Source organism: Camellia sinensis, chromosome 8 (genome assembly GCF_055761805.1).
Source record: "Camellia sinensis isolate YWXY chromosome 8, ASM5576180v1, whole genome shotgun sequence".
NCBI lineage: Eukaryota > Viridiplantae > Streptophyta > Magnoliopsida > Ericales > Theaceae > Camellia > Camellia sinensis.
In genome coordinates, this window is record NC_138968.1 from 149508596 (window position 1) to 149535961 (window position 27366).

The following is a 27366-nucleotide window of genomic DNA, read 5'->3' on the forward strand; positions in this document are numbered from 1 at the left end:
TTTTGTTATTGCTAGGGGTACATGTAATGGTTATTTTTCAAACATCACGTAAAATATAATAATAAGTCAAACATACTTAACTGAGTAAGGTTTGAAAATAGTACCTTGAACGGTAGGTATTTTCGTTTAAACCGCACGTATGGATGTATATGATGCTGACTATATGTTGGCCTGCAATATATAACAGTGAACTCCTTCATCACCGTTAATACATTATGCACATGCTGGGACACAGTCTTCCCTGAATAACCGTCTTAGATTTCGCCTTTTTGTAACCCTCTCAACACGTGAATAAACATTGCAACGCTTTCTTCAACAACTAAGCCATGTGGACGTTGTGGTACTTGTAACTCGAAATCAGTTACTAATGTGTGACACAAAGCCGCAAAAACTTTCTTTGGCATGCACACATTTTCCTCAAATTGACCCACATGGCCCGCATGTAGTTCGGTTATCCATGCATGCCCGGTCAAAATTGAAGTGCGATATGGCGTCTTAGACATGTTTTTCGTACCACTCTTGGACATACTGGCATGCTTTGAGAAATGTCCAGTTGTTTTGTTGTTGCAACTGTATGGCCATTTAGTTAAGCATTTCCGTTAAATCGTCATTGTTGCTTCCCTCCCCGAGATTCATCATGTTGATTCAAGCGAAACCTACAACAATGGGACGGTTTCAATCAGTTTACACATGATGTTGTGGTATAAAGGTAATAACAGTTTCCAAATACAGATTGCCAACATCGTTGCAAATATTTATGTTGCGTCACCATGGTGAATATGCCTAATAGCAAGGTATAATTGCATATAAACTGATATCAACATATAATAAACAAACAGTGAACTTGCTGGTAATTGGTAATACACAAACCAATAAAAGATCAACTACATTACCAACACAACCATACTAATAGTACAACAACCTAACAACAAACAAAAAAATAAAATAAACAAGACACGGCAGCCCGCTGTTGCGAATCTAATTCCCATAATAAAAAGAAAACACAACCATCCTGTTCTATCATAAAAAAACACACAACCATCATATTCCATCGTCCAAAAACAAACACAAACATGCAAATATTTCTTAACCAAACTCGAGAAAACAAAAACCACAAAAAAAAAAAAAAATTAGTACGCACAACCATCTTGTTTATTACAAGTCCAACATGAACGGTAATTAAAAGCTTTTTAAACCAAGACAAGGAAAGGCATCTTCAAAACCACACGGCTAGCAAACCCGGTAAGCCCTAAACAGGTTCGCAAACGACACCGACGCACTGCACTGCAACTGCTTCTATGTGAGCCAGTCTATAATGTGGTCATCATCGGGATGGCACATCATCATCTCCTAGTAATTTGCGTTATCCATTAGTGTCGAAGCAAAATGGAATAGCGACGTATCGAGAAGGGAAGTAATGTTCCTCAACCGTTGCAAGCATTCCGAAATTATGTACAGTGATTCGTTACTTGTGAGGTGTCTAACCGCATTTGTCAAATTATTCATGTTTTCCGCTATAATTGATGCACCACTTATTGCTTTCTTCGACTTTGCACAACTTATTGACGGAGTCTGTTTCCTTTTCACGTTAGTCCGAACTAGTTCCATTAAAGAATTTGAATCCACGTTGTTTACACGTGTGGGTATTGAATCAACAAATGGCTGGGCACCGATACTGTCCACAGAATCGGATGACACATCGGTAGCTTCAACAACTTTCTCGCCTGGGGTCCAATGGTTCTTACCAATAGTTGATGCCCCTGTAAAGACCGTCTCCATCAACTCGCAATGTTCCAAAGGTTTTTTCCTGAACTTTGCACACGCCTGGTTTGTCTGCGAAATTGGACATTGTAAAAAAAGAAAACGTTCAGAACATGCAATAGGTGGAATTTTCACTAACAACAAAAACGAAAAAATTATTTGGTAACAGGCAAATATGAAATGAAACAAACATGCGAAAATTACATTATACTTATCGATTCCATCTTGTCCCACCATTCATCAAATGCCTGAAACATACCAGTTTTGATGTTAAAGCCAATCCCTGACCCTCCTCTACTAGAATATATCAACTTCCTACAAGCATTCCATTCTTTTTTCAGATTCGTGTATTTATTCTTCAACTGTTTCAGCCCATGCTTTTTTCTAGTTTTTTTCTCAAATTTCCATGCCAATGACTTATACCCAACTTGGCTTAGGGCTAGGAATCCTTTTATAATCTCATTGGCAATCAACTGCAGGAAAATTTAGATTGACTCACTATCCCAGGATGCCTTGTGGTTTAATTGCTTGTGTGTCTCTTCAACACTACTTGACTTCTTTGGAGCAATGCCTTTGTTTTTCGATTGGGTACGAGGAGAAGTACGTATGAAGCCATTTGGACTAACCACACAACTAAGGTAACTAATTTACGGGTTAAAATTATCACCATCACAAAATTGCTTGTTATACACATACATATAAGACCATAGCACAATAATTTAAATTGGTTGCCACATGAACAATGTATGACCATTGCACAAAAAACACAAAAATTGGATGCTAAGTTGGCAGTATATAACCATTGCACATTAATTGACATAACAATACAAACCCATAACATTCATGCAGAACAAATATAAACATTAGAATAAAAACAGTAAATAAAAGTAGTCATTAATGTCTCCCCCAAACTAGTCATGGAACGCAAGGCAAACTTAAAGTCATTAGAGTTAACATCCTAACAACATCCTAAGTTTCCTTACATACGCAACAGCAAAATGACAACGACAATGGATAGCACATAAACAATGGTTTTAAGGAGACACAATGACTGTTGAATGTGTATGACATTATCCCGCAATTGCATGATAATGTCATTTCTAGATGAGGCATAGTTCGTGCTTTGTCTCCATAGTTCTTCGCACCAACTAATCCAACTGACACAAGGCTGACGAGTGAAAATGATGAAGCTATTAGTTAATTGGTTCGAAATGAAATGCAGTTATAACCGTTAATGAATTGGGCACACACCACAGGGCGGTGACATGCAAAGTATAGACGCCCTGAATTTCTGGTTGACCTGGATATCTTCATAACACATTGGCCATAGCTACAGGCGTACATTCGACGTGGCCATGTACTGGAAGTTACAATAAAGGTAGACGAAGCCATGGTTTGTTTTTTGACCGTGTGAAAGACTAATGATAACATGTAGGTGCCACATTATTCAGAGTTCAGGAAATGGTTATGTATAAAATGAGGAATGTCCCCATTTGTTATTTAAAAATGGGGTTTTACAATAGGAAAAAATGTAAGTTTTCAATTATAAATTTCTTCATCCAATCTATGTATATTTGAGCATTTTCCTATAAAACACAAATTGTCTATGATGACATGTCTATTCGACTATTCCGTACCCAAATAAATAAATAAAGTCTATGATTAATATGACTTTAGAAAAGTATTTAAATCCAAATAATTACAACACATGTGTTTAGTTCTGATGGATGTAGGGAAGTTGCGGATGTTGTTGAATTTTCACTATCCATCCAAAAGCTCAGATAGATTCATCCAAATAGCAAAAAAATAAAAATAAAATAATAATAATACTTATACCCACTAGACAAATTAGACAGAAAACAGTAGCAAGAAAGCTGCGAAGTAATAGGGTTGATCAAGCAGAAAATAACAAGTGTCCCAACAATTAATGGGACAAACAAAAATGAGTTTCATATGTACATTTTTAGTGTGAATTCAGTTAACAGATATATATATATATATATATATGTAAAAGAAATTGATCGGACCATTTCTAATAACCCTTAAAATGAAAATAAATTTGAAAAACATAACTTGACATGGATGGGCCCACAAGGCATACGGCCCACAACAAACCACCCCAAACCCATCGCTTGGGACTAATAGCATAACCCGGTTGACAAAGCCCAGGACAGCTGGAGGCCATCTAGACATGGAGGGCCAATGGCATTCGGGCACATGGCAGGTGGAACACAGGCCACATCAGCAGACAAAGATCTGCAGAGTTATTACCACAACACATCACCATTAATGCAGCCCGTCATAGCATTTATTACGACAACACCTCCCCGTCGGAACAGAGCCCCCTCACCCTGAGCAAGGTAAGCTACGGCACAGGCTTTCAGCGGAAGGGGGCACGTCACAAAGGGCAGTGAAATGATTACCAAAGGATATAAGCAAGGATACAGGACAAGAGGAAGGTTGGACTTTTATCTCTCTCTCTCTCTCTCTCTCTACATTCTTTTCGTCGACTACTGATTATCTCGCCGGAGGGTTCACTGGGGGACTGCCCCGTTCCCCTTTGGACTTGCTTGCAGGTCACTTGGCGGAAACATCATCCTAAACCGGAACTTGAAGAGCTTGGACCAGCCCGACCCATCCACCCGAGACGGACAGCATTATCAGTTGGCGCCGTCTGTGGGAAGCTTGTGGTTTATTCGTGCGCTAGTTGTGTTCGCTATCGCCGGAGCCCTCCTTCCTCACTATTACCTTTTTCCTCTCACCCATCCAGGTGTATGGTCACGACTAGGTCCATGGCCTCCCACCATAATACCACCGATCATCAAACAGACCCTTCCCATCCAAACAACCCACCACAGTACATCATCGAACTTACTAACAGTATTAACCGCATGGCCGAGCAAAACCAGGCCCTGATCAATGCTTTGCTCCAAATAAACCTCCCTGCTCCACCTCCAGACATTCCACCCAACCAAGAAAGAACCCTCGACCACACTGCCCCACAACCCCCTCCCCCCAACCTTCCCAACCCAGAAGGTTTACAACCCCCTCCTCCTCCACATGTGAGCCTACCACCCCAGCCTCCACGCCCGCTGGTCGTGCCACTAGCCCCTGAGGGGGGAAGCCAGCAGTGTCCAGCCCCCATTGACCGACCATGGCGACAACATTCCCCTCTGGGACGCAGAAATCCGAGCCATGAAACTCCAACTATAAGGGGTCATCCAGAACATCCAGCACAAGCCCTCAGCCACCGCCAACTCGCCCTTTGTTGCCTCCATCCGCGACAAACCGCTGCCCGCCAAGTTCAAAATGCCTACCATTGACTCCTTCGATGGCACGACGGACCCAGTCGACCATCTGGAAACCTACCGCACCCTCATGATCCTCCACGCTTTCCCTGACGAGATCATGTGCCGAGCCTTTCCAGTGACACTAAAGGGATCAGCTCGATTGTGGTTTAGCCAGTTACCGGCGGACTCCGTCTCTATCTTCCAACACCTCAGTGACTCTTTCTTGAGCCACTTCATCGGGGCCCAGCGTCAGAGACGCCCAGCCACCCAACTCCTGAACATTCGTCAGACCGAGAGGGAGTCGCTCCGCAGCTTCGTCACTCGCTTTAACACCGAGGCTCTTCAAGTGGCAGAGAATGACGACAAGGTCATCCTCACCGCCTTCATGGCCGGCCTGCGGTCGTCGGACTTCCTTTTCTCCCTCTCCAAAAACCCTCCAACCACCATGGCAGCCCTGCTCTCCAAAGCCCAGAAATACATGAATGTTGAGGATTCCCTGGCCGCTCGGCAAGAGCCCACCCCTAAAAATGCCGATCCCTAGAGACAAGAGGAAAGACCCCGAAAACAGAGCCACCCAGTATAATAGCCAAACACCCCACTATAACGACCGACCCCCCCGTGCCGACCGGTCGACTCCGACCCGGCCGCCCGGTCGGTTTGAGCGATACACACCTCTCAACTCCCCCATGGAGCACGTCCTCAATCAGATCCAACGGGACTACCCCCTCAAGTGGCCCCTACCCTCACGAAACCCTTCCACTCGAAAAGATCAGTCCAAATACTGCCGTTTCCACCAAGACCATGGTCATACCACTGACGAGTGTATTAACCTCAAAGATCAGATCGAGACCTTCATACGCCAGGGTCGCCTCAGCCGATTCACAGACACCCGCCCTCCACAGAGGCAAAGAACCGACCTCACCAGGAACAATCGCCGACAAACACCACCCCGCAATCAAGCCCCACCTAACCAAGGTCACGATCGCCCACCACCACAGCCTTGGCCTCCTGGTAATCCCCCTCCACCAGTCAGAGAAATCCGAGTTATTTCAGGCGGCCTTGCTTGCGGGGGGCCATCCCGCTCTGCTCAGAAGGCAGAACTCAGAAAAATCAGGCAGGGATCAGACAAAGCAGTGACGACGGTGGACCGACCTCCTAAACAGTCGAAACAATGGATCGAACCTATCACCTTCACCGACACTGACTGTGCAGGAGTCCGTTACCCACATGATGACCCCCTTGTCATTTCCGCCATCCTCTCCAACTACAAAGTCAGACGAGTCCTCATAGACAACGGCAGCTCTTCAGAAATTATCTTCCTCAATTGCTTCCGCCAGCTCAAGATTGGGGAGGAAAGCTTGTCTCCTCTCCAAACCCCTCTGGTCGGCTTCACCGGCGACCGTGTGACCTCCATTGGCTCCATCGATCTACCTATCACCATTGGCGAGCACCCGCGGCAGACCACTAAGTTGCTCACCTTTCTGGTGGTCGACTGCCCCTCTGCTTACAACATCATCCTTGGCCACACAGCCCTCAACGCCTTCCAAGTCATCACATCTGCATATCATCTTGCCATCAAATTTCCCACCGATCTCGGTGTCGGAACTGTCAAAGGAGAACAGACCGTGGCCAGGGAGTGTTATGTCGCCTCACTCAAAGAAGTCAAGCTAAAAGAGGCCATGATCATCGAAGGGCTCGACGTCCGAGACGAAGACGAGCTGGTCAGAGGTGAACCGGTAGAGGAACTTGTTGAAGTTAACATTGATCCCACCAACCCAATCAAAACCGCCAAGATTGGCAGCCAATTACCTTCCCAAGCCAAGGCCGACCTTACTGCTCTTCTGACCGAGCACAGAGATGTATTCACATGGACCCATTCTGACATGCCAGGCATCGACCCCTCCTTCATAACCCATCGCCTCAGCATCGAACCCCACTTTCGACCCCACCAACAAAAGCAACGCATTCTCCATCCGGAGCGCAACACTCTTATAGCCGCCGAAGTTGACAAACTCTTCGAGGCCCAGTTCATCAAAAATGTGGACTATCCTAGGTGGTTGTCCAACGTGGTCCTCGTCCGCAAACACAATGGTAAATGGCGGCTCTGTGTCGACTACTCTGACCTGAACCGAGCTTGTCCCAAAGACAGCTACCCCCTTCCCCGCATAGATCTGCTGGTCGACGCCACGGCCGGTCATCAAATGCTCAGCTTCATGGATGCCTTCTCTGGGTACAACCAAATCCTGATGCACACATCTGATCGGGAGCACACATCATTTATTACCGATCGATGTACCTACCACTACTGTGTAATGCCGTTCGGATTGAAGAATGCTGGGGCCACTTATCAGCGGCTAGTTAACGCCGTTTTCCATCACCAAATAGGTCGGAATATGGAAGTCTACGTCGATGACATGCTAGTCAAAAGCAAATACTCCTCCGATCACCTCACTGATTTACGTGAGACCTTTGCCACCTTGCGCAAGTACCAGATGAAGCTCAACCCAGAGAAGTGCGCCTTCGGCGTAGGGTCTGGCAAATTTTTGGGCTTTATGGTCAGTCAGCGCGGCATCGAAGCTAACCCTGAGAAGATAAAGGCCTTGGTTGAGATGCAGTCGCCTAGGACGGTCAAAGAGGTTCAGAGACTCATTGGCTGAGTGGCGGCCCTCAACCGCTTCATTTCCCGTGCAACAGATAAGTGCTTGCCTTTCTTCAAAGTTCTTCGGCAGACTTTTGAATGGACAGCTGAATCCAAAGAGGCCTTCCAACAGTTAAAGCAATGCATGGCCAACCCCCCCTTCTCTCCCAAGCAATCACGGGCGAACCCCTCTTCCTCTACCTAGTAGTATTGGGAACTACAGTCAGTGCAGCTCTCCTCAGAGAAGATGGCTCAATTCAACGGCCGGTCTATTACATCAGTCGGGCTCTCAGGGGCGCGGAGCAAAACTACCCCTTGTTGGAAAAACTATCCCTGGCCTTGGTCATTGCCTCCAGACGACTTCGCCCATACTTCCAAGCCTACTCCATAGTGGTCCTCACCGACCAGCCCCTGAAGAAGGTCATGCAGCAACCAGAACTCTCAGGTAGACTGATGCAGTGGTTCGTAGAACTCAGCCAGTTCGACATCTCTTACCGCCCTCGGACAGCAATCAAGGGACAGGCTGTAGCTGACTTCATCATGGAATTCACCAAACCGACCCCGACCACTACACCTCCGCCCCCACCAACTCCAACAGAACCAGAAGATCCTCATTCTTGGACTCTCAATGTCGACGGTTCGTCCCGAAGAGAAGGAAGTGGTGTCGGCCTCATCCTCACCTCCCCTGAGGGCGGCTACTTCAAATGTGCCCTCCGTTTCTTGTTCGAAGCAAGCAACAATGAAGCTGAGTACGAGGCATTAATAGCAGGACTCCACCTTGCCAAGGACATAGGGGTCAGCCACCTCCGAGTATTCAGCGACTCCCAACTCGTCGTCGGTCAGATGACGGGGGACTTTGATGCCAAGGAAGACACGATGCGAGCTTACAGGGACCTGGCACTCCCTCTTGCTCGCCTTTTCAATACCTTCCACATCAGGCACATTCCTCGGGCGGAAAACTCCAAAGCAGATGAGATGGCTCAGTTGGCCTCTGCTGACCATCCTACTCTCAGCCACGACGTCCGCGTCGAATATCTACACCACCCAGCCATTTCACCCGATCTGCAAGCTGTACAATACATACAAAACGAACCCATCCCTTGGGCATCCGACATTCTCTTCTTCTTGACCACAGGAGTACTCCCAGATGACCAGCAGCAGGCTGCCAAAGTCTGATCCCGAGCGTCCAATTACGTCATTGTCGACAGTATATTGTGCAAGCGCGGTTTCTCCCGGCCATATCTACGATGCCTCAATCCAGCTCAAGCAACTTATGTAATGCAGGAGATCCATGAGGGAATTTGTGGTAATCACTCGGGTGGCAGGTCCCTTGCCCAGAAGATACTCCGTACTGGGTATTTTTGGCCGACCCTTAATCAGGATACGACCGACTTCGTGCTCAAATGCGATAAATGTCAAGCAAACGGCCAAGTTGAGGTCACCAACCGTTCCCTTCTGAAAATCATCAAAACTAAGCTCGAAGCTGCTAAAGGCCTTTGGGCTGAGGAACTACCAAACGTACTCTAGGCTTACCGAACCACTGCTCGCACTCCCACTGGTGAAACCCCTTTTCGCTTAACATATGGCGCTGAGGCGGTTATTCCGATAAAAGTCGGTTTGCTCACTCCCAGGGTTTTACATCCGGATCTGGCCGCAGCCGAAGAACTCCATCGAACAGACTTGGACCTCGTCGAAGAACTCAGAGAGACCGCTGCTGTCAGATTGGCTTCGTACTAGCAGAAAATGAGAACACACTACAACCGCCGAGTCCGACCACGAGAGTTCTCCGTAGGGGACCTTGTCTTACGGGAAGTGACTCTTGCCACAAAGAATCCAACCGAGGGCAAACTGGCAGCCAAATGGGAGGGGCCCTATGTTGTGAAAGCCCGACCACGACCAGGCACTTACTGACTTCAAGACATGGAAGGACGAGACCTGCCCCATCCCTGGAATGCGGAACATTTGAAGCGTTACTACCAATAAGTTCATACTTTTGTATTGTCAACATTGTTGTATTTCCCTTTTTATACATAATGTAAATTTCGACTGGTGACCTCGGTTTTCATAATTCAATTGTCTCTATGTCGCTCCCATAACTTTTTCACTTGCAGCATTTCAAAAGCCTCGGCCAGACCGAGCACTTCAAAAGCCTCAGCCCGACTGAGCACCTCAAAAGCCTCAGCCCGACTGAGCACTTCAAAGCCTCGGCCAGACCGAGCACTTCAAAGCCTCGGCCAAACCGAGCACTCCAAAGCCTCGGCCAGACCGAGCACTTCAAAAGCCTCAGCCCGACTGAGCACTTCAAAGCCCCAGCCAGACCGAGCACTTCAAAAGCCTCAGCCCGACTGAGCACTTCAAAGCCTCGGCCAGACCGAGCACTTCAAAGCCTCGGCCAGACCGAGCACTTCAATAGCCTCGGCCAGACCGAGCACTTCAAAAGCCTCAGCCAGACTGAGCACTTCAAAGCCTCGGCCAGACCGAGCACTTCAAAAGCCTCAGCCAGACTGAGCACTTCAAAAGCCTCAGCCAGACTGAGCACTTCAAAGCCTCAGCCAGACCGAGCACTTCAAAAGCCTCGGCCAGACTGAGCACTTCAAAGCCTCGGCCAGACCGAGCACTTCAAAAGCCTCAGCCTGACTCTGCGCTTCAAAGCTAAGCAGAACCACATTTTTAACACTTAGTCACATTTTGAAGTTTCTTCATAATTCCAGGACCACGTTTTTACCTAGCTAAATTCCAAACATACTCTCACGTATTTCATTTACTAATCAGATTATTTGCCGCCTCACCCAGTTTACAATTAACTGTTTAGTTACAATTTGCAATTAAATGTTTAGTCTTCATCTGTGCTTAATATTATGCTCTACAATTTGCTACTCCAATTGTTCAATCAAACACTATCATCCTTTCAATTTTCATACAACTCCAATCACACTTCGCAGAGAGGAATCTTTAACTTTAATTTTACACGATATCTTTATTGACCCAATCTCTATGACCAGTTTTTATAACAACACTTCATTTATTCTAGCAACATAAACAAAATAAACAAAATTCAACTGACAACATAAACGAAGTAACCTTTGTACACAAATTCATTACAAATAAATTCTTCATACATTTATTCATGCACTCATTCCTTTACATTGTGTTCACAAGTACATTACAAAAAAAAAAAAAAAAAAAAAAAACACACACACAGACACAGAGCACGCCCAGTTCTTCTTCTCCCTGGCTACTCCTCCTCACTAGACGCCAGATCTTCTTCTTCAATGCCTTCGTCCAGGGGGGTCTGGGCCACATCATCTTCCCCTATCGTCACACTACTAAGGTCCAAGTGTGGGAGCAGCTCTTCAGCTCTGCGCTTGAACATCTTCCAACCGCGGTCCCAGAACTCGGCTATTTCGTGCTTGTAGAAGTCTGACTGCTGGAAGCTTTCAATCACCTCTGCCTTTGTCCTACCTCCAGCAGTCTTCCTTGATGGACCCACCCCCCCAAACTCTTGCCCAGCCAGACTCCTGGCGACAGCGGCATCTACCACCAGCTGAAATTCGGGGGACCCTTTATATTGCTCCACTGCTGCGACGCACTGATCAGGGTAGGCCGCCCTCTCAGACACCGCCTTCGCCCTCTCCTTGTCCAGCTCCCGTTGCAGGGCCCCCCTTTCAACGGCCGCCGTTGCCCCCTCCTCTTCCGCCCCCCTCTTTAGACTCTCCAGCTTCGCCACTGCCTTCGCCTTCTCTATTTCCCACTCCCTCAGAAGCCTCCCCTTCTCCTCCTCTGCTCTGGCACGCTCCTCCCCCAACTCCTTCAACAGATCCCCAATTCTGGAATCTGCTTCATCCTTTTGCCTGACCAGCTCTTCATTGCTGGTCATGGCCTCTTCATGCCGCTCGACCGCCACGGCGTAGGCCCTTTCAGACTCTTCCAACTTTTTCTGTTCACCAGCCAGTTGGAACTCGAGCGACACGACCTTACGGCGTGTGTCCTCCAGCTCCAACTTGACTGCTGGCAGATCGACATGGGCAGTCTTCCAGTCGGCACTGTCCTTCTTCAATTTGGCCAACTGGGCCTTGGCCTCCTCAGCCTTCAACTTGGCAGCCCCTGCCTTCCTAAGGAGGGCCCCTGCCAAGGTAGTTACCTCCATTTGGGCGGAGCATAACCCCCTCAGCAGGTCAGCCTCATTATATCCTGAGGCCGCGCGCAGAGCTGTCTCTTCCACAATCTTCACCAGGCGGTCTGCCCCCGCCCTGGCTGGGCCTTCTTTTTCCTCCAACCTTCCAGCTACCGCACGCGCGTGATAGATCCCCGTCGCCAGACGAACCCCTCCTTCCTTGGGGTCAGGCCCCTTCTGGACCTGTTCTCTTTCACCCGGCCAGCCTCACAGTCAGCTTCTCCCGTTCAGTCAACCTTGCGATCGGCACGGCTTCCAGTCAGCCTCTCCACTCGGTTCGAACTTCCCTTCCTTGTTACTATTCCCTTCGTTGGACTAAAGCTGCACTAAAAAATGGGGGACTACTGACATGGATGGGCCCACAAGGCATACGGCCCACAACAAACCACCCCAAACCCATCGCTTGGGACTAATAGCATAACCCGGTTGACAAAGCCCAGGACAGCTGGAGGCCATCTAGACATGGAGGGCCAATGGCATTCGGGCACATGGCAGGTGGAACACAGGCCACATCAGCAGACAAAGATCTGCAGAGTTATTACCACAACACATCACCATTAATGCAGCCCGTCATAGCATTTATTACGACAACACCTCTCCGTCGGAACAGAGCCCCCTCACCCTGAACAAGGTAAGCTACGACACAGGCTTTCGGCGGAAGGGGGCACGTCACAAGGGGCAGTGAAATGATTACCAAAGGATATAAGCAAGGATACAAGACAAGAGGAAGGTTGGACTTTTATCTCTCTCTCTCTCTCTACATTCTTTTCGTCGACTACTGATTATCTCGCCGGAGGGTTCACTGGGGGACTGTCCCGTTCCCCTTTGGACTTGCTTGCAGGTCACTTGGCGGAAACATCATCCTGAACCGGAACTTGAAGAGCTTGGACCAGCCCGACCCATCCACCCGAGACGGACAGCATTATCATAACTCTAACAGAAAATGAGAATAAAGAAATAATTTATTTTAGACAAAATTGTTAAGAAAAAATGTTTTTTAAATTAAGGTTTGTTTCATTACATTAAGAAAAAATTGTTAAGAAAATGAGAATACGGTTTCTATCATTGATTACCGTTAATTAAAGAAGAAATTATCTGGTCAATGAAATCAGGGACTTCCTTTTTCTAACTTTGTATAGAATAATTTCAAGAATTACTGAACAGAAGTTGAAGATAAACAGGGCAAATCCCAAAAATGCTACCAAGAATGAAAGAATGAGGAATATTCAGTAATTGTTCCCAAAAATTTTAGATTTGTCAAGAAAACCAAAAGTAATTTCCATCAGTAATCGTCCAAAACTAATTTCCATCAGTAATCGTCCATCAGGAATCGTTTTTGGCGTCATTTCCATCGCACAACAGTGCGTTTCCCATATGCCAAACAAAAAATAACATATGCACATACAAAAGTTTGGAGAAAAATTTTGAATCACCCAGAACAATGGCTTTCAGAGATAAACCCACCAGATCGGGTTGAAGGAGATTGTATTACGAACAAAAAAAAAAAATTAAATAAAATAAAAATAAAAACCAGTACCTGATGACCGGTGGTGTCTAGTGGTGTTGGGCTATGGCAAGCTTCGCTATTCTTCTTCATCATTCAGCATCGTCGATTCGCCTTCTTCGCTTCTGCATTTGTCGGTGCCCTAAGTGAGAAAAGTGTTGTGTGTGGTTTGAATTGGTGTTGGTGTGAAACAGTTTGGCCTAAGGGTAGTTTAGTAAATTCACCCTGCGCTGTGTTGTTTGTAAGCACGTGAATGTGTTTTGTCTGGTAGTGGCTAATTTAGCATATTTTGGACGGATATGGCCAATTTAGCCCAAAACTAGATTGCCAAATTGAGGCTTAATCTTTTTAAATTTTTATCAAATTTAAATTAAATAAAAAAATATTTTCCCATAATTTTGAATTTCAGTAAGAAAAAAAGGAGAGGGAATTTTTTTTAGGGTCCTAGGCATTAAGATTTTATAGTATAAATGACATTCAATATTTTTATAATATCTAAGGTCCCTCAATATCGATCCAGAGAAAATTCGATCAAGAGAATTTCTCTAAACTTCCCATAGAATTTAGAAATTCTAGAAAGACTAAAGAATTTTTCTGGATTCCAGTCTAGAGATTTTCTCTAGATTTTCAGAGAATTTCTTTGGTTTTTGCAAGAATTTCTCTGGATTCAAACTAGAGAAAATTAAACATGCTAGAGAAAATTACACACACAAGCGTGTTAAGTGGCAATTCTCTCTTCTCTTCCAATTTCATTCCTCATCTTTCCCAAATTCTCTAGTTTGCTCATAATTTTCTCTGTGTTTTGATCAAACCAAAGAAGAGTGTGTTTTGACTAGGTATGTAAGAAAAATTGATAAAACTGAGCCGACTAATTGAAACCGATCAAAATTTAAAATTTTGGTCTGTTTTTCATAACATACGGTCTGTTTCAAATTTGAAACTTTTGTACTGATGCAAACCAAACCGACCGAATATTATATTTAAATATTTTTATATTATATTTTCTTGAACATTATATGATAAGTAACTAATATAATACACTTTTGTCATAAAAATTAGGGAGAAAAACAGTTATAAGGAAATTTTTATATATTTTCTTCATTTATTTTCAATGAAAAATTCTATAATCTACTATAAAATCTTTTAAAATTTCATGAAATTTCTCTTCTACATCAAACCTACAAAACTGATAAAACTGAACCGTAGCATACAATCTATATCGATTTCTTAATCATAAAAACTGAAAGGATTGGTTCGGTGCTAAATATATTCTCAATACCGGCCGAACCGAACCGTTTACATCCCTAGTTTTGACTCAACCATAGTAAAAATTGATAAAAAAGCCAACACAAACCAATTTTAACACATAGAAAATTGTGTTGCACCAATCCTGCAACTCTTGTTTGTTACAGTGATTCGTCAAAAATCAAAATTGTTGCTGAAATCAATGAGTCACTTTAAACAAACTTCATATAAATCCATGGCACCGAACCACTCATCAATTACCCAACATTGTTGTACTTTTAGTGATCAAGTCAGTTTTGTAGCTAGGAAAATTCAATATAGCATCAAAGCCATACAAGACTCTTGCAGCCTTATCATAAGAATAGATTTGAAATAAATAGCTATATCTAATGGCTTCAATTTTTATTTTTTATATAAGGTATCCTTAGAGCTGTTCTTCAAGGGCTTTGCTCCGATAAGCCACTGTTCGGCAAGGAATTCGACAATAAGCCACTATTCTTACCTTTCCCCTTTTTCATCCTTCACGGCAATCACCTACGATTATCCAATACTCCTCCGGTCGCAAAAAAACTGTATAATCCTCGACAAGCTCCACTTCTGACCGCCGCCATTGACCACCGCACAACAACCTACCTCTACCAATAGCAAGGTTAGGGCTTTACTCTTCTGTCTTCAAAATTCTTCTTTTATTTTGCTTCGTACATCCAATTTTGGTACCATACTTACTACAATTATATCTCTCTCTGTGTATATATACATCAAGTCACTAATTGCGTCTATGTTGCTCAATTTTGTTTACTTTGGGCCATGTTTGGTAATGTTCGTTTTGTTTTTTGAGTCTTCAGAAACAAAAACATTGGAAGGTTTAAAAATACCCATAGTTTCATATCATTTTTGTTTTTGTGCAAAACCAGTTTTCGAAAAGGGCTTCAACTTTTCATTATTATTATTATTATTATTTTAGTGAAGGTATCCCATGAGCTATAGTTGTAACTTTTTTTTTTTTTTTTTTCAATTATTGTTCAATCTGTTTTTAGTTTACGATGTTTTTTTTTTTAAAAGCAAGGCCAGTGAGCTTGTGTGAGTTGAGATATAGAGAAATGGGTTCCAAAGCTCTCTTCTTCTTTTCAATCTTATCCTTCTCAATGTTGTTTCTCTCAATCTCAACCTAGCTTTTGCAGAAAATGAGGAAAGTGAAGAACAAGTTGGCCTAGTTATGAACTTCTACAATACATGTTCTTATGTTGAAGAAGAGATCAAAGAGCAAGTCAGGCTTCTCTACAAACGCCATAAGAACACTGTATTCTGTTTTTAAATGAGTATATGTTCTTATCATTTTGGATTAAAATGTAATTTATCTAATTTAATCTTAACATTAAGAAACTTAAATGGATTTAGTTTTTTAAAAGGTTTTGGGTTTTATCCAATAAATGAGTAAATGAGTATATATGTTTCTGGATCTTCATAAAATGGGTTTTATTGAATTTTTTTTTAAAATTTGATTTGTGATATGATTTTGATTTATGAAATGAGTTTGATTCTTTAATGGAAAATGCGTGTTGATTTTTAAAATGAGCATTGATTTCCTATGATTTAACAAAATCAAATCATGAATTTCAGAGAAAATAGAGTGAAGAAAAAAAAAATCTATTTAACGAAAGAAGGAACCAAGGAAATAAAGGGTTTGGAGAGAGAGAATAGTTAGAGATGGTAGAGGGAGAGATAATAGGTAGTGGGACAGAGAGGTGAGAATAGAGATAATAGGTAGAGAGAGATTGAGTAGGGAAGATGGACAGAGAGAATGAGTAGGAGATTGTAAATGGAGAGAGTCAAAAAGAAAGAGTAAGTGGGCAGATGTAAAGAGTCCTACAGAATTGTGATTCATTTATCTCTCTTCTTAATATATGTGATTTATTTATCTCTCTTCTTCTTGATATATGAGACAGATTAAATAATTGAGAACATATGTAATTTGGAACATTTTTTAATTATTTTCTCTCAAAAAAATAATAATAAAGTCAAACGAAATTATTTTAATTTTTAATTATTTTAATAGATTAAAATGATTATATTTAGAAGATAATTAATTTAAATGAAAATGATTATGAATTTGATCTAAATAAGTCTGACTCAATAATTTTAATTTGAGTGCTATCTGTCAAAAGCCTTAACATTAGCACATTTCTTAAATAGATTAAAAATAAAAAAATATAGTTTGGAGGCAAAGGGCATTGCATTTGTTTTGGGATGTTTAAAAACTAATTTTTTGATTTTTTTCGTCTTTTTTTGAAAAAATGTGTAAAAAATGTGAGAGATGATGTGACCTAAAATAAATTAAAAACTAAAAGATGACTTTTAATTATCTTTTCAAAATAGCCTTTTGTGTGCTAGCTGGTATTGAGTTTAAAAAATGTTTGTGAAAATCTTAATTTTTTGATTTATTTTGTCTTTTTTTGAAAAAATATATAAAAATATGTGAGAAATGATGTGACTTAAAATAAATTAAAAACTGGAAGATGGCTTTAATCATCTTTCCAAAATACCCCTTTTGTGTGCTGATTGGTGCTAGGTTTAAAAAATGTTTGTGGCAATCTTTTTTATACCTGTGCTGAATATTGATAGAAATTTTTTGATACATGTGATAATAACGGCTGGAAATTTTTTTTAGTTTACAAATTTTTTAACTTATTTTGAGAAATGAGTTAAAATTCACTTTTTAACTTTTAACTCATTTTAGATCATATTATTTCTCAAAATTTTTACACGTTTTTAAAAAAAAATTAAAAAATTAACTTTTATTTTATATATATACATCTACCGGTACACGCATCTATTCACCATGCACACACAAAAGTAGTTTCGTCCCACGCCGACCATCGGGTGTGGCACACCCAAAAACTAAATATGTTTTGAATTTTAAATTTGTAAAATTTATTTCCAAATGTACGATCAAATTGGCTTCGTTTTACGGTATAGGTTGGGATTAAAATGATTACAAAATGACAAAATAGATTAAAAATTAATAATATAAAATATCACATTTAAATTATAATTATTTTTAATTTTTCTCTCAAAAAAATCAAAAAATCCATCTCAAATGATATTTTTTAGTCTTAAAATAGCTAAAAACTCAATTCACTTCCCAAACGAAATCAAAATTTCAAGTTTGACAAACTCTTTTAAAAAATATAATTATAAACTTCATTTAAAAATTCAAACCAAATAGACTATCTATTAATATTTTTTGACTTCAAATTTTTTATTTTTATTTTTGGCAACAAGTTAGTTAAATTACATTTAATTTTATTTTAATCTCAAATTTATTTTGAAGACACGAACATACACTAGTATATACATATTGCAAAGACCTCTTCGTTGAGCTTGAAGGTCCGTCGGGAAGAGATTGAATGAACCAAGATGACATTGAAGAACTCTTAGACAGGTTTGGAACCATGATTTTCGGCCATGAGTGTGAAACTCCAAGCTGATCTTGCCTAGGGTTTTCATTGAAGAGAAGCTTCCATTAGAGAGAGATTGTGATAGTCGTGATCTAGGTTTGGTGCATCTGGCTATGAAGAGAGAATAGAAAGAGCGAGAGAGAGAAAGAGAGAGGATGATGATGAAGAGAGAGAGTGGGTTTAGAAGAAATGAGAGAAACACACTACCTATTACGGGTGAGGAATCTTAGGCTTAAAAAAATATTATCGACCTCTTTCATTATCAAATGTTAGAGAGAAATATTAGACTGATAATCCCTGAAAAAAAAATGAATATTTTTTTAAAGCATAAAAAGGTGATTTTTTTTTTAAGCTAGAATTTAATTGCTGATAAGAAAATCCTTCATAATGAGAGTCTACGCCAATGGTTTGGTTTTTTTTTTTTTTTTTTTTAATGAGATTTCGCAAAGAAATATTACTTAAAAGTTAAGATTTGATGAAGCTGTAATTTCTCGAAATTAAAGGGTGATGTTATTGATTCGGGATATATTAGATTTGCAATGGACATTGCTAGCTGGGTGCTCCATCCTACTCCAATAAGCATAATATAAACACTATATTAAAAAATAGTCCAACATGTAAATATATACTCAACATTGATGTTAACCATGCTACCAAAAATATGTTGGTTCAGATTAAGAATCATAAAAAAATCAGTTTTGATAAATAAAACGGCCCTAGCAACATATTCATCTCAATTACATTCACAATCTCAAACTCATCAGAAAATATAAAGAGAATTGCAATGTACAGTGGTTTTACAAGACCCTCTGAGACAACATAAACTGGGGGAGAATCCCTTAATTCTCCACCCTCTTACCTTCTGAAATACTTGTAATGTAGAGCCGAGATCGAATGAATCGGCCCATCAAATTCAATACTTATGCTGAGACTAATAAAAGTCATCTCATCAAGCTGTAGTTTTGTTGTTCAAATCCCATGATCAATTCATCGACAGGAACTATAGTCTTGAAACCCGCCTTACATTTCACAACCAGAGAAACTTCAGCTGGAAAATCTCAAACTTGAGGTTGTATTCTAGGTAGTTTTAACTTTGAATAACTTGTATATGCAAGCAACAACAAACACTGGTGACTTTTATGTAAATTAGCTGTTGCCCTCGTACTTTAACTCCATTACCCCATAGGTATTTCCCTCCACTTCCTGATCATCCCCCTCCATCTCATCGAGTTTGTCTCCAAAATATCCATCTTTTGTAATATTTATTTTAGGCATCTCTGCGAAATGTCCATGTTTGGCAAGCAAAGCAACCTCGTGAACTCTTCTGCTACTTCCGTATCTCCAGTCTCTTTCAAGTATACTACACATGCTGTTAAAGTAACATAATTAAGTTTCCATCCACGTTGATCAGCCATGATTGCCTTCTTCATTATCTCCACTGCTTTTGCCATCTGGTTATCTTTGTAGTATCTAGTTGCCAGATGATCCCACGTGCCTGCTGTAGGCTCCTTTCCTCTCTCTATAGCCCGGCTTATGTACATTTCAGCCTTCCCCAAAAGCCCCTTCTTGCAATAAGCATTGATAAGCAAATTTGGAATATCAAAATCAAAAGACGTATTCACAGATTCCCACTCCACTAAGACCTTCTCAGCTCCATCAAGGTCATCCAACTTGACCAATGAGCTTATCATGCGAAAATAGCCCCTATTGTATATTTTCCCCATTTGCTTGTACAAATTCCATATACGATACAACTCATCTTTGTTACCAAGACCAGCATATAGAGTGAGGAGAATTTCATAAGCAAACCCTCTTCTTTTACTATGTATATGTTGCTCTGATTTCTTTAGCATTTCCAAACTTTTTTCGAAAAGTCCAGCTTTCAAGTACCCATTTGCTGCTATAACATAAGAATTCCAATCCATGGTGAATCGAGGATCGCTTTCCATATGTGTAAGAAGCTTTTCCATTCCCTTTATGTCAGACACAGCTGCATATGCATTCAATCGGATGTATACTGTGGATCTCTCACAACTGATGCCCTTCTCTTCCATCTCTTTGATGAGAGAATCAAACTTTTCTTGCTGTCCCATCTTTGAATAGAGATTCAGCATAACGTTATAAGACAGTGATTTTTTCAAAATCCCGAACTCCCTCATCTTCTGCATGATGGTCTCTGCTTTGGCCAAGGATTTCTTGTTGGCATAGCAATTCAATAGAGCGCCACAAACATGGAAGGTTCTCAAAGTGTCTGGGATGTTATTAAAATACTTCTCTGCCTGTTCTAGGCCATGAACCTTCGATACCAAATCCAACTGAACTGCAACGTCTCCAGGTGATGGGGCAAGGTTCAAACTGTGACTCATCCACTCAGACAACTGAAGTAAGAGTGAAAAAAACTACTGAAGTACCAACACAGTGTTAAAGATTGTAGAAATGAGATAATTTGAGTAAATAAATACCCCTACATAAGCAAGCCGAAAGCTCAAAAAAAGTGAACTGCATAACCAATGAAGACAAACTAACATAAAAAGTAGGGAGTTGACGACAGGCAAAGTTTATAGAAGGCATAATTTAAAAACATTCAAGTTGGAACCCTGTTATTTAATGGAAATTTTGGAAAGCATGATCAGTTGTCACTGTCTGGATTTTTTTACTGGCATGAATTTGAAGTGAATTAAGTGATGTTCTTGGAGACCCACGTAGTTTGGGAGCTATGCTTTATTCAAGCAGTCAGGATTGGGAGCTCAAGGCCAATAAAAGGGGCAGATTTTGCTCGAGATTTTTGTAGTTCTATGGAGCACAATTTTGAGCCAGGATCTCTTCAAAAAGGCATTTAGTATGGATAAATGCCTTCTAAGGTCCATAGCTGTTAGTCTAGAGGAAATATCAACTACTTGGTGTTGTATGTGAAGAAAGGCCAAGGAGACTGCTAAACACCATTTGATATGTTGTAAAGCACCTAGAGATCTTTGGGTGTATGTTGTGTTCCCAATTTAGCTGCTTTGAGTCAACTATGTATGGTTGCTGAGCTTCCTGGATATTGGCTAGGAAGATTTTTCTAGCAAAAAACTAAGCAAGCTGGAGGGAAGTACCCTTGGCCCTTGAGACTCATGTGGTGTCATCAGAAGGAGAGGAATAACACATTTTTTTAGGATGACAAGATGTAGGCCAAAGTTGAATCCTTGGATGTTGCAATCTAATTCGGGTGTCAGGGAAGTTTCATAATCATTTATGCTATTTTTCTGATTTTATAGGAAGGTTGATATTTTGGATGGAGTTTAATTTTGTTTGCTCTGGTTCAGTCGTTAAAATTCAGCCCATCAACCTTAAGGCTGTGGTTTTGAACATGAGGGAAGCCACTTTGTGCAAATAATGCAAATAATGGCAAAGGTTAGATTTGTAACCAATCTACCACTTCAAGACCCCATCATTCCACTCTTCACCGAATTGTTTTAGCCCTACGGGGTACATACCACTGCATGGATCAATGTTTCTGAATTCATTCTACTCAAAGCTAAATGTTTTTTTTTTTAGTAATTGTTGCAAGTGCATAAATAATCTTCATTTTATTAACTTTTAAACAATTTCTTCCTTTTCACCATCAAGTGCCTCGTTCTTTTAAATTTTTACATTGGTTACATTTCTCATTCCAATATCTCTCATTTCACTTACATTAACATTTTAATCCAGAATTATTGTAACAATAAGCTCAGATTCACTTCAATAGCATCCCACATATTGAGCAACAAGCAAATCATGGCTTCTTTCTATGCACATATAAAGTACTTTAGGGCTATTCATCAAAAAAAAAAGAAAGAAGAAAAAAAAAAAAAAACTGGTCTAGGGCTCATTTCATGGTGGCTTATTTCTGAGTTCTGATCCAATAGAAAGCTTACAGTTCAAACAAAGTACACCCATTTATTAGCTTTTCCTTAAAGGAGAGTCATTTAAACCGCAAAAACAAAAAACATGGATGATAGTCTTAATCACAATTTTTTCATTTTTGTGGGAGTTATCAAATTCTATCATAGAAACCAAAAAACAAGATGCAACATTATAATGAACAAGGACCAGAAAAATGATTTGGATTTCCAACTTTTGAGGTACACTGACCTGGAGAGCGTGATTGAAGCGTTTGTATTTTCTGAGGAGCTTGATGATGGTTTTGAGTTCAGATTTGTCAACAGTTCTACCTCCTTCGACCCATTGATCCAGAATCGGAAACATCGAAACCCTAGGGTCACCTGCAAGTGAAATTCGATTGAACAGAGTGTCCTTAGAAGTTGAAGATGTTGTTGGGGTTTGGGTTTGGGTTTGGGTAATATACAACATAGCCCTAAAACCCCTGCCAAGAACATTATGATCACCCAATAAATTTGACGAATTGCATGAACGCACAAGCTTCATCATCATCAGCTCAGAGAGAGAGAGAGAGAGAGGTTTAGGGTTTAAAATTAATGGGCCTTGCACGCTTTAAGAAAAACAAGCCAGTGCTTCTTTTGTGGACCTGGGCATGAGGCTCAATCTTTAAGCCCAAACCAGTCATGATAACGAAAAGAAAAATTAATAAATAAATACATAGTTCACTTTTCTTTCTTTTTTTCATAAATTCAAGATCAAACATAAGATAAAAGGGCAAAAGTGGTATAAATGTTGCAAAGTCTGGTGGTAAATCGCTCTATCATCTAAGAACAAATAAATTGATGTAATGATTGGGACACTCCCGTATTAAACGTGATATTTGAGTTCAAATCTTATCATTTTAAATATAACTTTCCATCATTCTTTCTTAACCAAATATATATTCACCATCTATTTTGATCAATTTAGTAGTTGCTTGAACTGTTGATCAAATGAAGCTCATAATTGAGCCACTTGGATTTCCAAAAATACAATTGAATGATTGTTTGTTGTAATAGATTCCAATGATGCTAACATGATGACCTAGAGTCACACGAGGGATAATTTTAACCCATGTTCAACTCGGTATTGATTGAGGAAAAGTAAAACACTAAATTAAGCTTTAATCGCTACATCTTGCAAGAATGGTGACAAGAGGTTTACAAAAACATATATATATATATATATATTAAAGCTGCATCTAAATTTTGGATTTATGAAGAAAAGGATAAAAAACGTCTAAATAGTACACATTAATGTGTGTTTGCGAAGGGAAAGATTGAAAACACACTTAATTTTTGACATAGTGCACAAACACACCCAAATGATGTTCAATTAGGAAATAAGTAATCATCAGAAGCATCTTCTCTTAGCTTACAAGTAATTTAAACTGAAGCCACTATAATAACGAAGGTACAAGCTAGAACTGAAAACACAACTTTAGAGTCCTAAATTCTTCTAATGGGACACATCCTTAGCTCTTCAGAAAGTTAAAAGGGCATTAATAAAAGAATATTCTCCAGATGAAATCAAATCCGATTCTCTGCAGCAAAATCGTGTATGTCAGCTTACTAATCAGTGAGACTACTCTGGCATGTTCTAAGACGACACAGCAAAGTTTCCATCTTCAAGTTAATGTGAGATCACATATTCATATTCTTCAGTCGAAGAAGGTTCAGTTCACAAACTACTATTGAGTTACTTCATCAGTGGTAAAACCTTTCATTTTCATTTGATCAAGAACCGCTGATGAGATTGATCTTCCTGTTGCGACACTAGTCCTCAGCAATCTGTTGTAACTATCCTTGGTCAAAGCACCCGTGTCCTCGAGTAACATTATGATTTCCTCCATCACTTCCACATCCCCTTGTCCTTCCAAATACTCAAGGAATGCATCCAAAGTACTGGAATTTGGTCTCCATCCCCTCGTCCTTCCAACCAACAATGCCTTCTTAAGCATTTCCACCGCCTTGTCCATTTGCTTGTTTTGCATATATCCCACAGCTAATATGATCCAAGAACTTGCAAAAGGCCTTCTTCCTTCAATAGCTTTGCTTATGGCTAATTCTGCCTTGTCGAAAAGTCCTTTCCTGCAATATGCAACAAGTAGCCGATTTAGTACCCGAAAATCATAAAACGTGCATATGGTCTCCCACTCCTGAAAAATTTTCTCGGCCCCCTCAATATCATCAAGCTTTGCGAGAGATGAAATCATTACAGAATATGATGGATTATGCACTTCATTTAATGGCCTGTGTATATTCCAAACTCTGTAAACCTCGTCCTTAAGGCCAGTGCTGGAATAGAGAGAAACAAGATGCTGAAAAGCCAATTTTCTACCAACAGGCATTGTCCCCTCCATTTTCTTCAGAACTGTTAAAGCCTTTTCAATTAACCCAACTTTCAGATATCCATTAGCTGCAACTGAATACACCTCCCAATCAGCAATACAATAGGGATCCTCCTCGATGTGATTCAGGATCTTCTCCATCCTAGAAATGTCAGATGCCATTGCATAAGCACTTATTTGGGTTTTCAATGTGAACATATCCAAAGGGATTCCCAGATTTTCCATTTCTTGTATCAACATGTGTATCTTGCTGTGTTCTCCAATCTTAGAGTAAAGGCTGATCATCATGTTGTAAGGAAAAGATGTTGTAGCCATACCCATTTCTCGCATTTTCTGCATTATGGCTTCAGCTTTCACCACATATTTCTCTCGAACATATACACGGAGAAGAGCACCATATGCATGGAATGATTTCAAGTTAGTTGAAATACTATTAAAGAAAATTTCTGCACGCTCTAATCCACAAACTCTGGATATTAGCTCCAACCTAACTGCAACATCAGTTGGTGATAATTTGTAATACTGCCGATCAGACATCCACCGAGATATCTGAAGAAGAGAGAGGGGGGGGGGGGGGGGGGGGGGGGGGGCGGGGGAACAAAAAAGTCAGTAACTGGTGTCAAATAGAAAAATGCAAGGTTGGGATTCAACCTGGTGTGCTTTCAATGGATCACACACAACTAAATGACACACCACAATATGGGAAGGCAATTTAGCAATACTATCAAAATACCAGGGAATAATATAGTAATCTTATATTTTATTTTCTGGAGGAACACCTAAACAGCTCTCCATACAGTGATGCACAGCATGCTACATCCTGATCATGACCGATAAGGAAAGATATGATATAAGTTCAGGCTCTAATCCCTCGCTGAAAATCCACAACAACGTAATATGAGCCCACAAAAGGAAACATATACTACAAAACTGGGTTGAGCAATAGATCATACTGATATTTTTTGTTTATGGGACTGACTTGTAGAATCAAACAATGACAGCTCTGGGTTAAGATTAAATATTTTATGGGCAAATTACACTTTCCACTGGGGTTAAGCCAAAAAACACAGTGCCCCCTGAACTTTAATTTGTGACACTGAACCCCCCTAACGTTAATACCAAAGTGAAAAAGGAGATGACTGTAATGGAAAGGTTAAAAAGACAAATATAACCCTCTTATTTCTCCTAGTTGTTCACTTTGAAACCCACTAGAGCAGGGTTTAGTGTCACAAATTAAAGTTCAAGGAGACACCGCATTTTTTGGCTTAACCTCATAGGAGTAAAGTAAAATTTACCCATATTTTATTTAATAAAGCACCAATGATGTCATTTTAAAATAATTTATTTAATAAGAACATTTTCTTTGTAATTGTTTCAGCCATTCTTTGATAATTCCCAGAACCAAAATCATTTCTTCGTAGCTCATTAACCACTATGCACAATTCAGTTCTTCCAAATATACCATAAAGACTCGTTTAAGCCCTATTTGGTTCCTGAAAATTTTGAAGGGAAAGCAAATCTCGTCTTCCTTGCATTTTCTTCCCATGCTTAATATGAAAATAAAACTAAAAATATTCTCAAAAAGATCAAAAATCAATAAGTATGGGAAAAACATCTACAATAAAAAGAAAATTTGCTCTCTTGCTTTAGCTCATTTTTCATTCCTTCTCAAGGCAACCAAACAATGTAGACTGAATTCCTATTTGTCTTCATTCAGTTACTTTCTGAAATGTTAAAGCTTTTTGATTCTTTGGGACATGAGAAGATAAGGTTTTCTCCGTCACTTGAGACTGTGTTTGGATCATAGATTTAGGTAGGAATTTGAAAAGAGAAGCGGAAAGGAAAAAGTGGGTGAAATATTTCCTTTTCGAATCCCTAGCCAAATATCCAAACACAGCCTGAATGTATACTGATTTTAGTTTTTATTTCTTATTTGCAGTACCAAATTCAAATCCTGAACTAATTTCAAATTCAAACAGAAGGAAATTAAACACAAGCTCAACTAAATTTTCTTTTAATTTTTCCAGTCTCTTTTCTAAGCAAACAAGCAAAAGCTTAATGTTTGTCTATAAACATTGTATTTGTAATTAGTTATTAGGCATCAGAACTATAAATGTAAATCACCATTGTCCTCTTTATTTATATGTCTATACAGAGACATATATATATATATATATATATAAGATGCAAATGTGGGTGTGAGAGAGAGAGAGAGAGGGAGGAACCTCTAAAGCGTGTTTGAATCTGTTGAAATTCTTCATGAGGTGAAGGAGTGATTGGAGCTCTTGTTTGGTAACGGGTCTACCTTCTTCAGCCCATGCATTGAGCACTGGAACGATGGAGATTTTGGGGTCTCGGAAGGGTACAAGTCGATTATACAGTGAATCGACTGAAGAAGAAGAAGAAGAAGAAGAAGAAGAAGAAGATGATGATGATGATGATGATGATGATGATGGAGATGATAAGGTTACGGTTTCGGTGGAGAAGAGTGAAATTAAAAAACTAGAGGAGCTTCGACGATGACCCAAATAGCGAACCAAACTGATCAAAGACAAACACTTCATCCCCTCTCTCTCTCAAATACAGAACTGTGTCAACTGAGACGGTGAAACAGGGGTTCTTGGAGCAACCCCGGTCTATAACCATTTTTTAGTGGGTTAGGAATACTAAATTCTTATATTAAATAAACGACTAAATATTTGATATAACGTGAGGTCGTGTTGGTAAAAAATTTAAGACTTATAATATTTTTTTTAATACCAAAATTGAAAAATGCGTAATAGTTATTTTAGGCACTATTTAGCATAATTATTTAGATAAATGTATTTATTTAGATTATATTATTTTTTTATTTTTTATACATCTTTTTATAAAAAAATTAAAAAATATACTTATTTAAATCTCTTAAACAATTCTTAGTTAATTTAAAATGTTTTTTTTTCTTCTTAAATTCAAATTGTTACAAAATTTATTTGAGTACTCAAGCCAAAAGTCTAAAATTAGATTTATTTATTTATTTATATGCCAAATGACTAAACTATCT

The 27366-nt window shown here is 40.2% G+C and overlaps 2 protein-coding genes and 1 long non-coding RNA gene across 3 annotated transcripts; 1 reads left to right on the top strand and 2 right to left on the bottom strand.

The window, feature by feature from the left end:
- The first annotated feature begins 14848 nt into the window (after nt 1-14848).
- LOC114274103 (uncharacterized) lies at nt 14849-16082 on the top strand. Its single transcript, XR_003633295.2, has 2 exons — nt 14849-15261; nt 15794-16082. It is a non-coding gene; the product is annotated as an uncharacterized LOC114274103 (long non-coding RNA).
- Nucleotides 16083-18705: 2623 nt separating this feature from the next.
- Nucleotides 18706-22595, bottom strand: LOC114274036 (pentatricopeptide repeat-containing protein At2g20710, mitochondrial). Its single transcript, XM_028215897.2, has 2 exons — nt 22187-22595; nt 18706-20448 (listed from the first exon to the last, which is right to left on the bottom strand). Exons 1-2 carry the CDS (start codon nt 22484-22486, stop codon nt 19333-19335), a joined length of 1416 nt encoding a protein of 471 aa, XP_028071698.2. The 5' UTR covers nt 22487-22595; the 3' UTR covers nt 18706-19332.
- Nucleotides 22596-23268: 673 nt separating this feature from the next.
- On the bottom strand, nt 23269-26977 carry LOC114274037 (pentatricopeptide repeat-containing protein At2g20710, mitochondrial). The gene is made up of 2 exons (XM_082883798.1): nt 26549-26977; nt 23269-24872 (listed from the first exon to the last, which is right to left on the bottom strand). Exons 1-2 carry the CDS (start codon nt 26885-26887, stop codon nt 23664-23666), a joined length of 1548 nt encoding a protein of 515 aa, XP_082739924.1. The 5' UTR covers nt 26888-26977; the 3' UTR covers nt 23269-23663.
- Nucleotides 26978-27366: the final 389 nt, after the last annotated feature.

What these genes read in the sequence shown, in the direction of transcription:
- LOC114274036 (XM_028215897.2), bottom strand. Translation starts at nt 22,486, where the DNA reads ATGATGATGAAGCTTGTGCGTTCATGCAATTCGTCAAATTTATTGGGT. An exon ending in GCTTCAATCACGCTCTCCAG is followed by an intron (nt 20,449 to 22,186) that starts GTCAGTGTACCT and finishes CTCTTACTTCAG; the next exon opens with TTGTCTGAGTGGATGAGTCA.
- LOC114274037 (XM_082883798.1), bottom strand. Translation starts at nt 26,887, where the DNA reads ATGAAGTGTTTGTCTTTGATCAGTTTGGTTCGCTATTTGGGTCATCGT. An exon ending in GATTCAAACACGCTTTAGAG is followed by an intron (nt 24,873 to 26,548) that starts GTTCCTCCCTCT and finishes TCTCTTCTTCAG; the next exon opens with ATATCTCGGTGGATGTCTGA.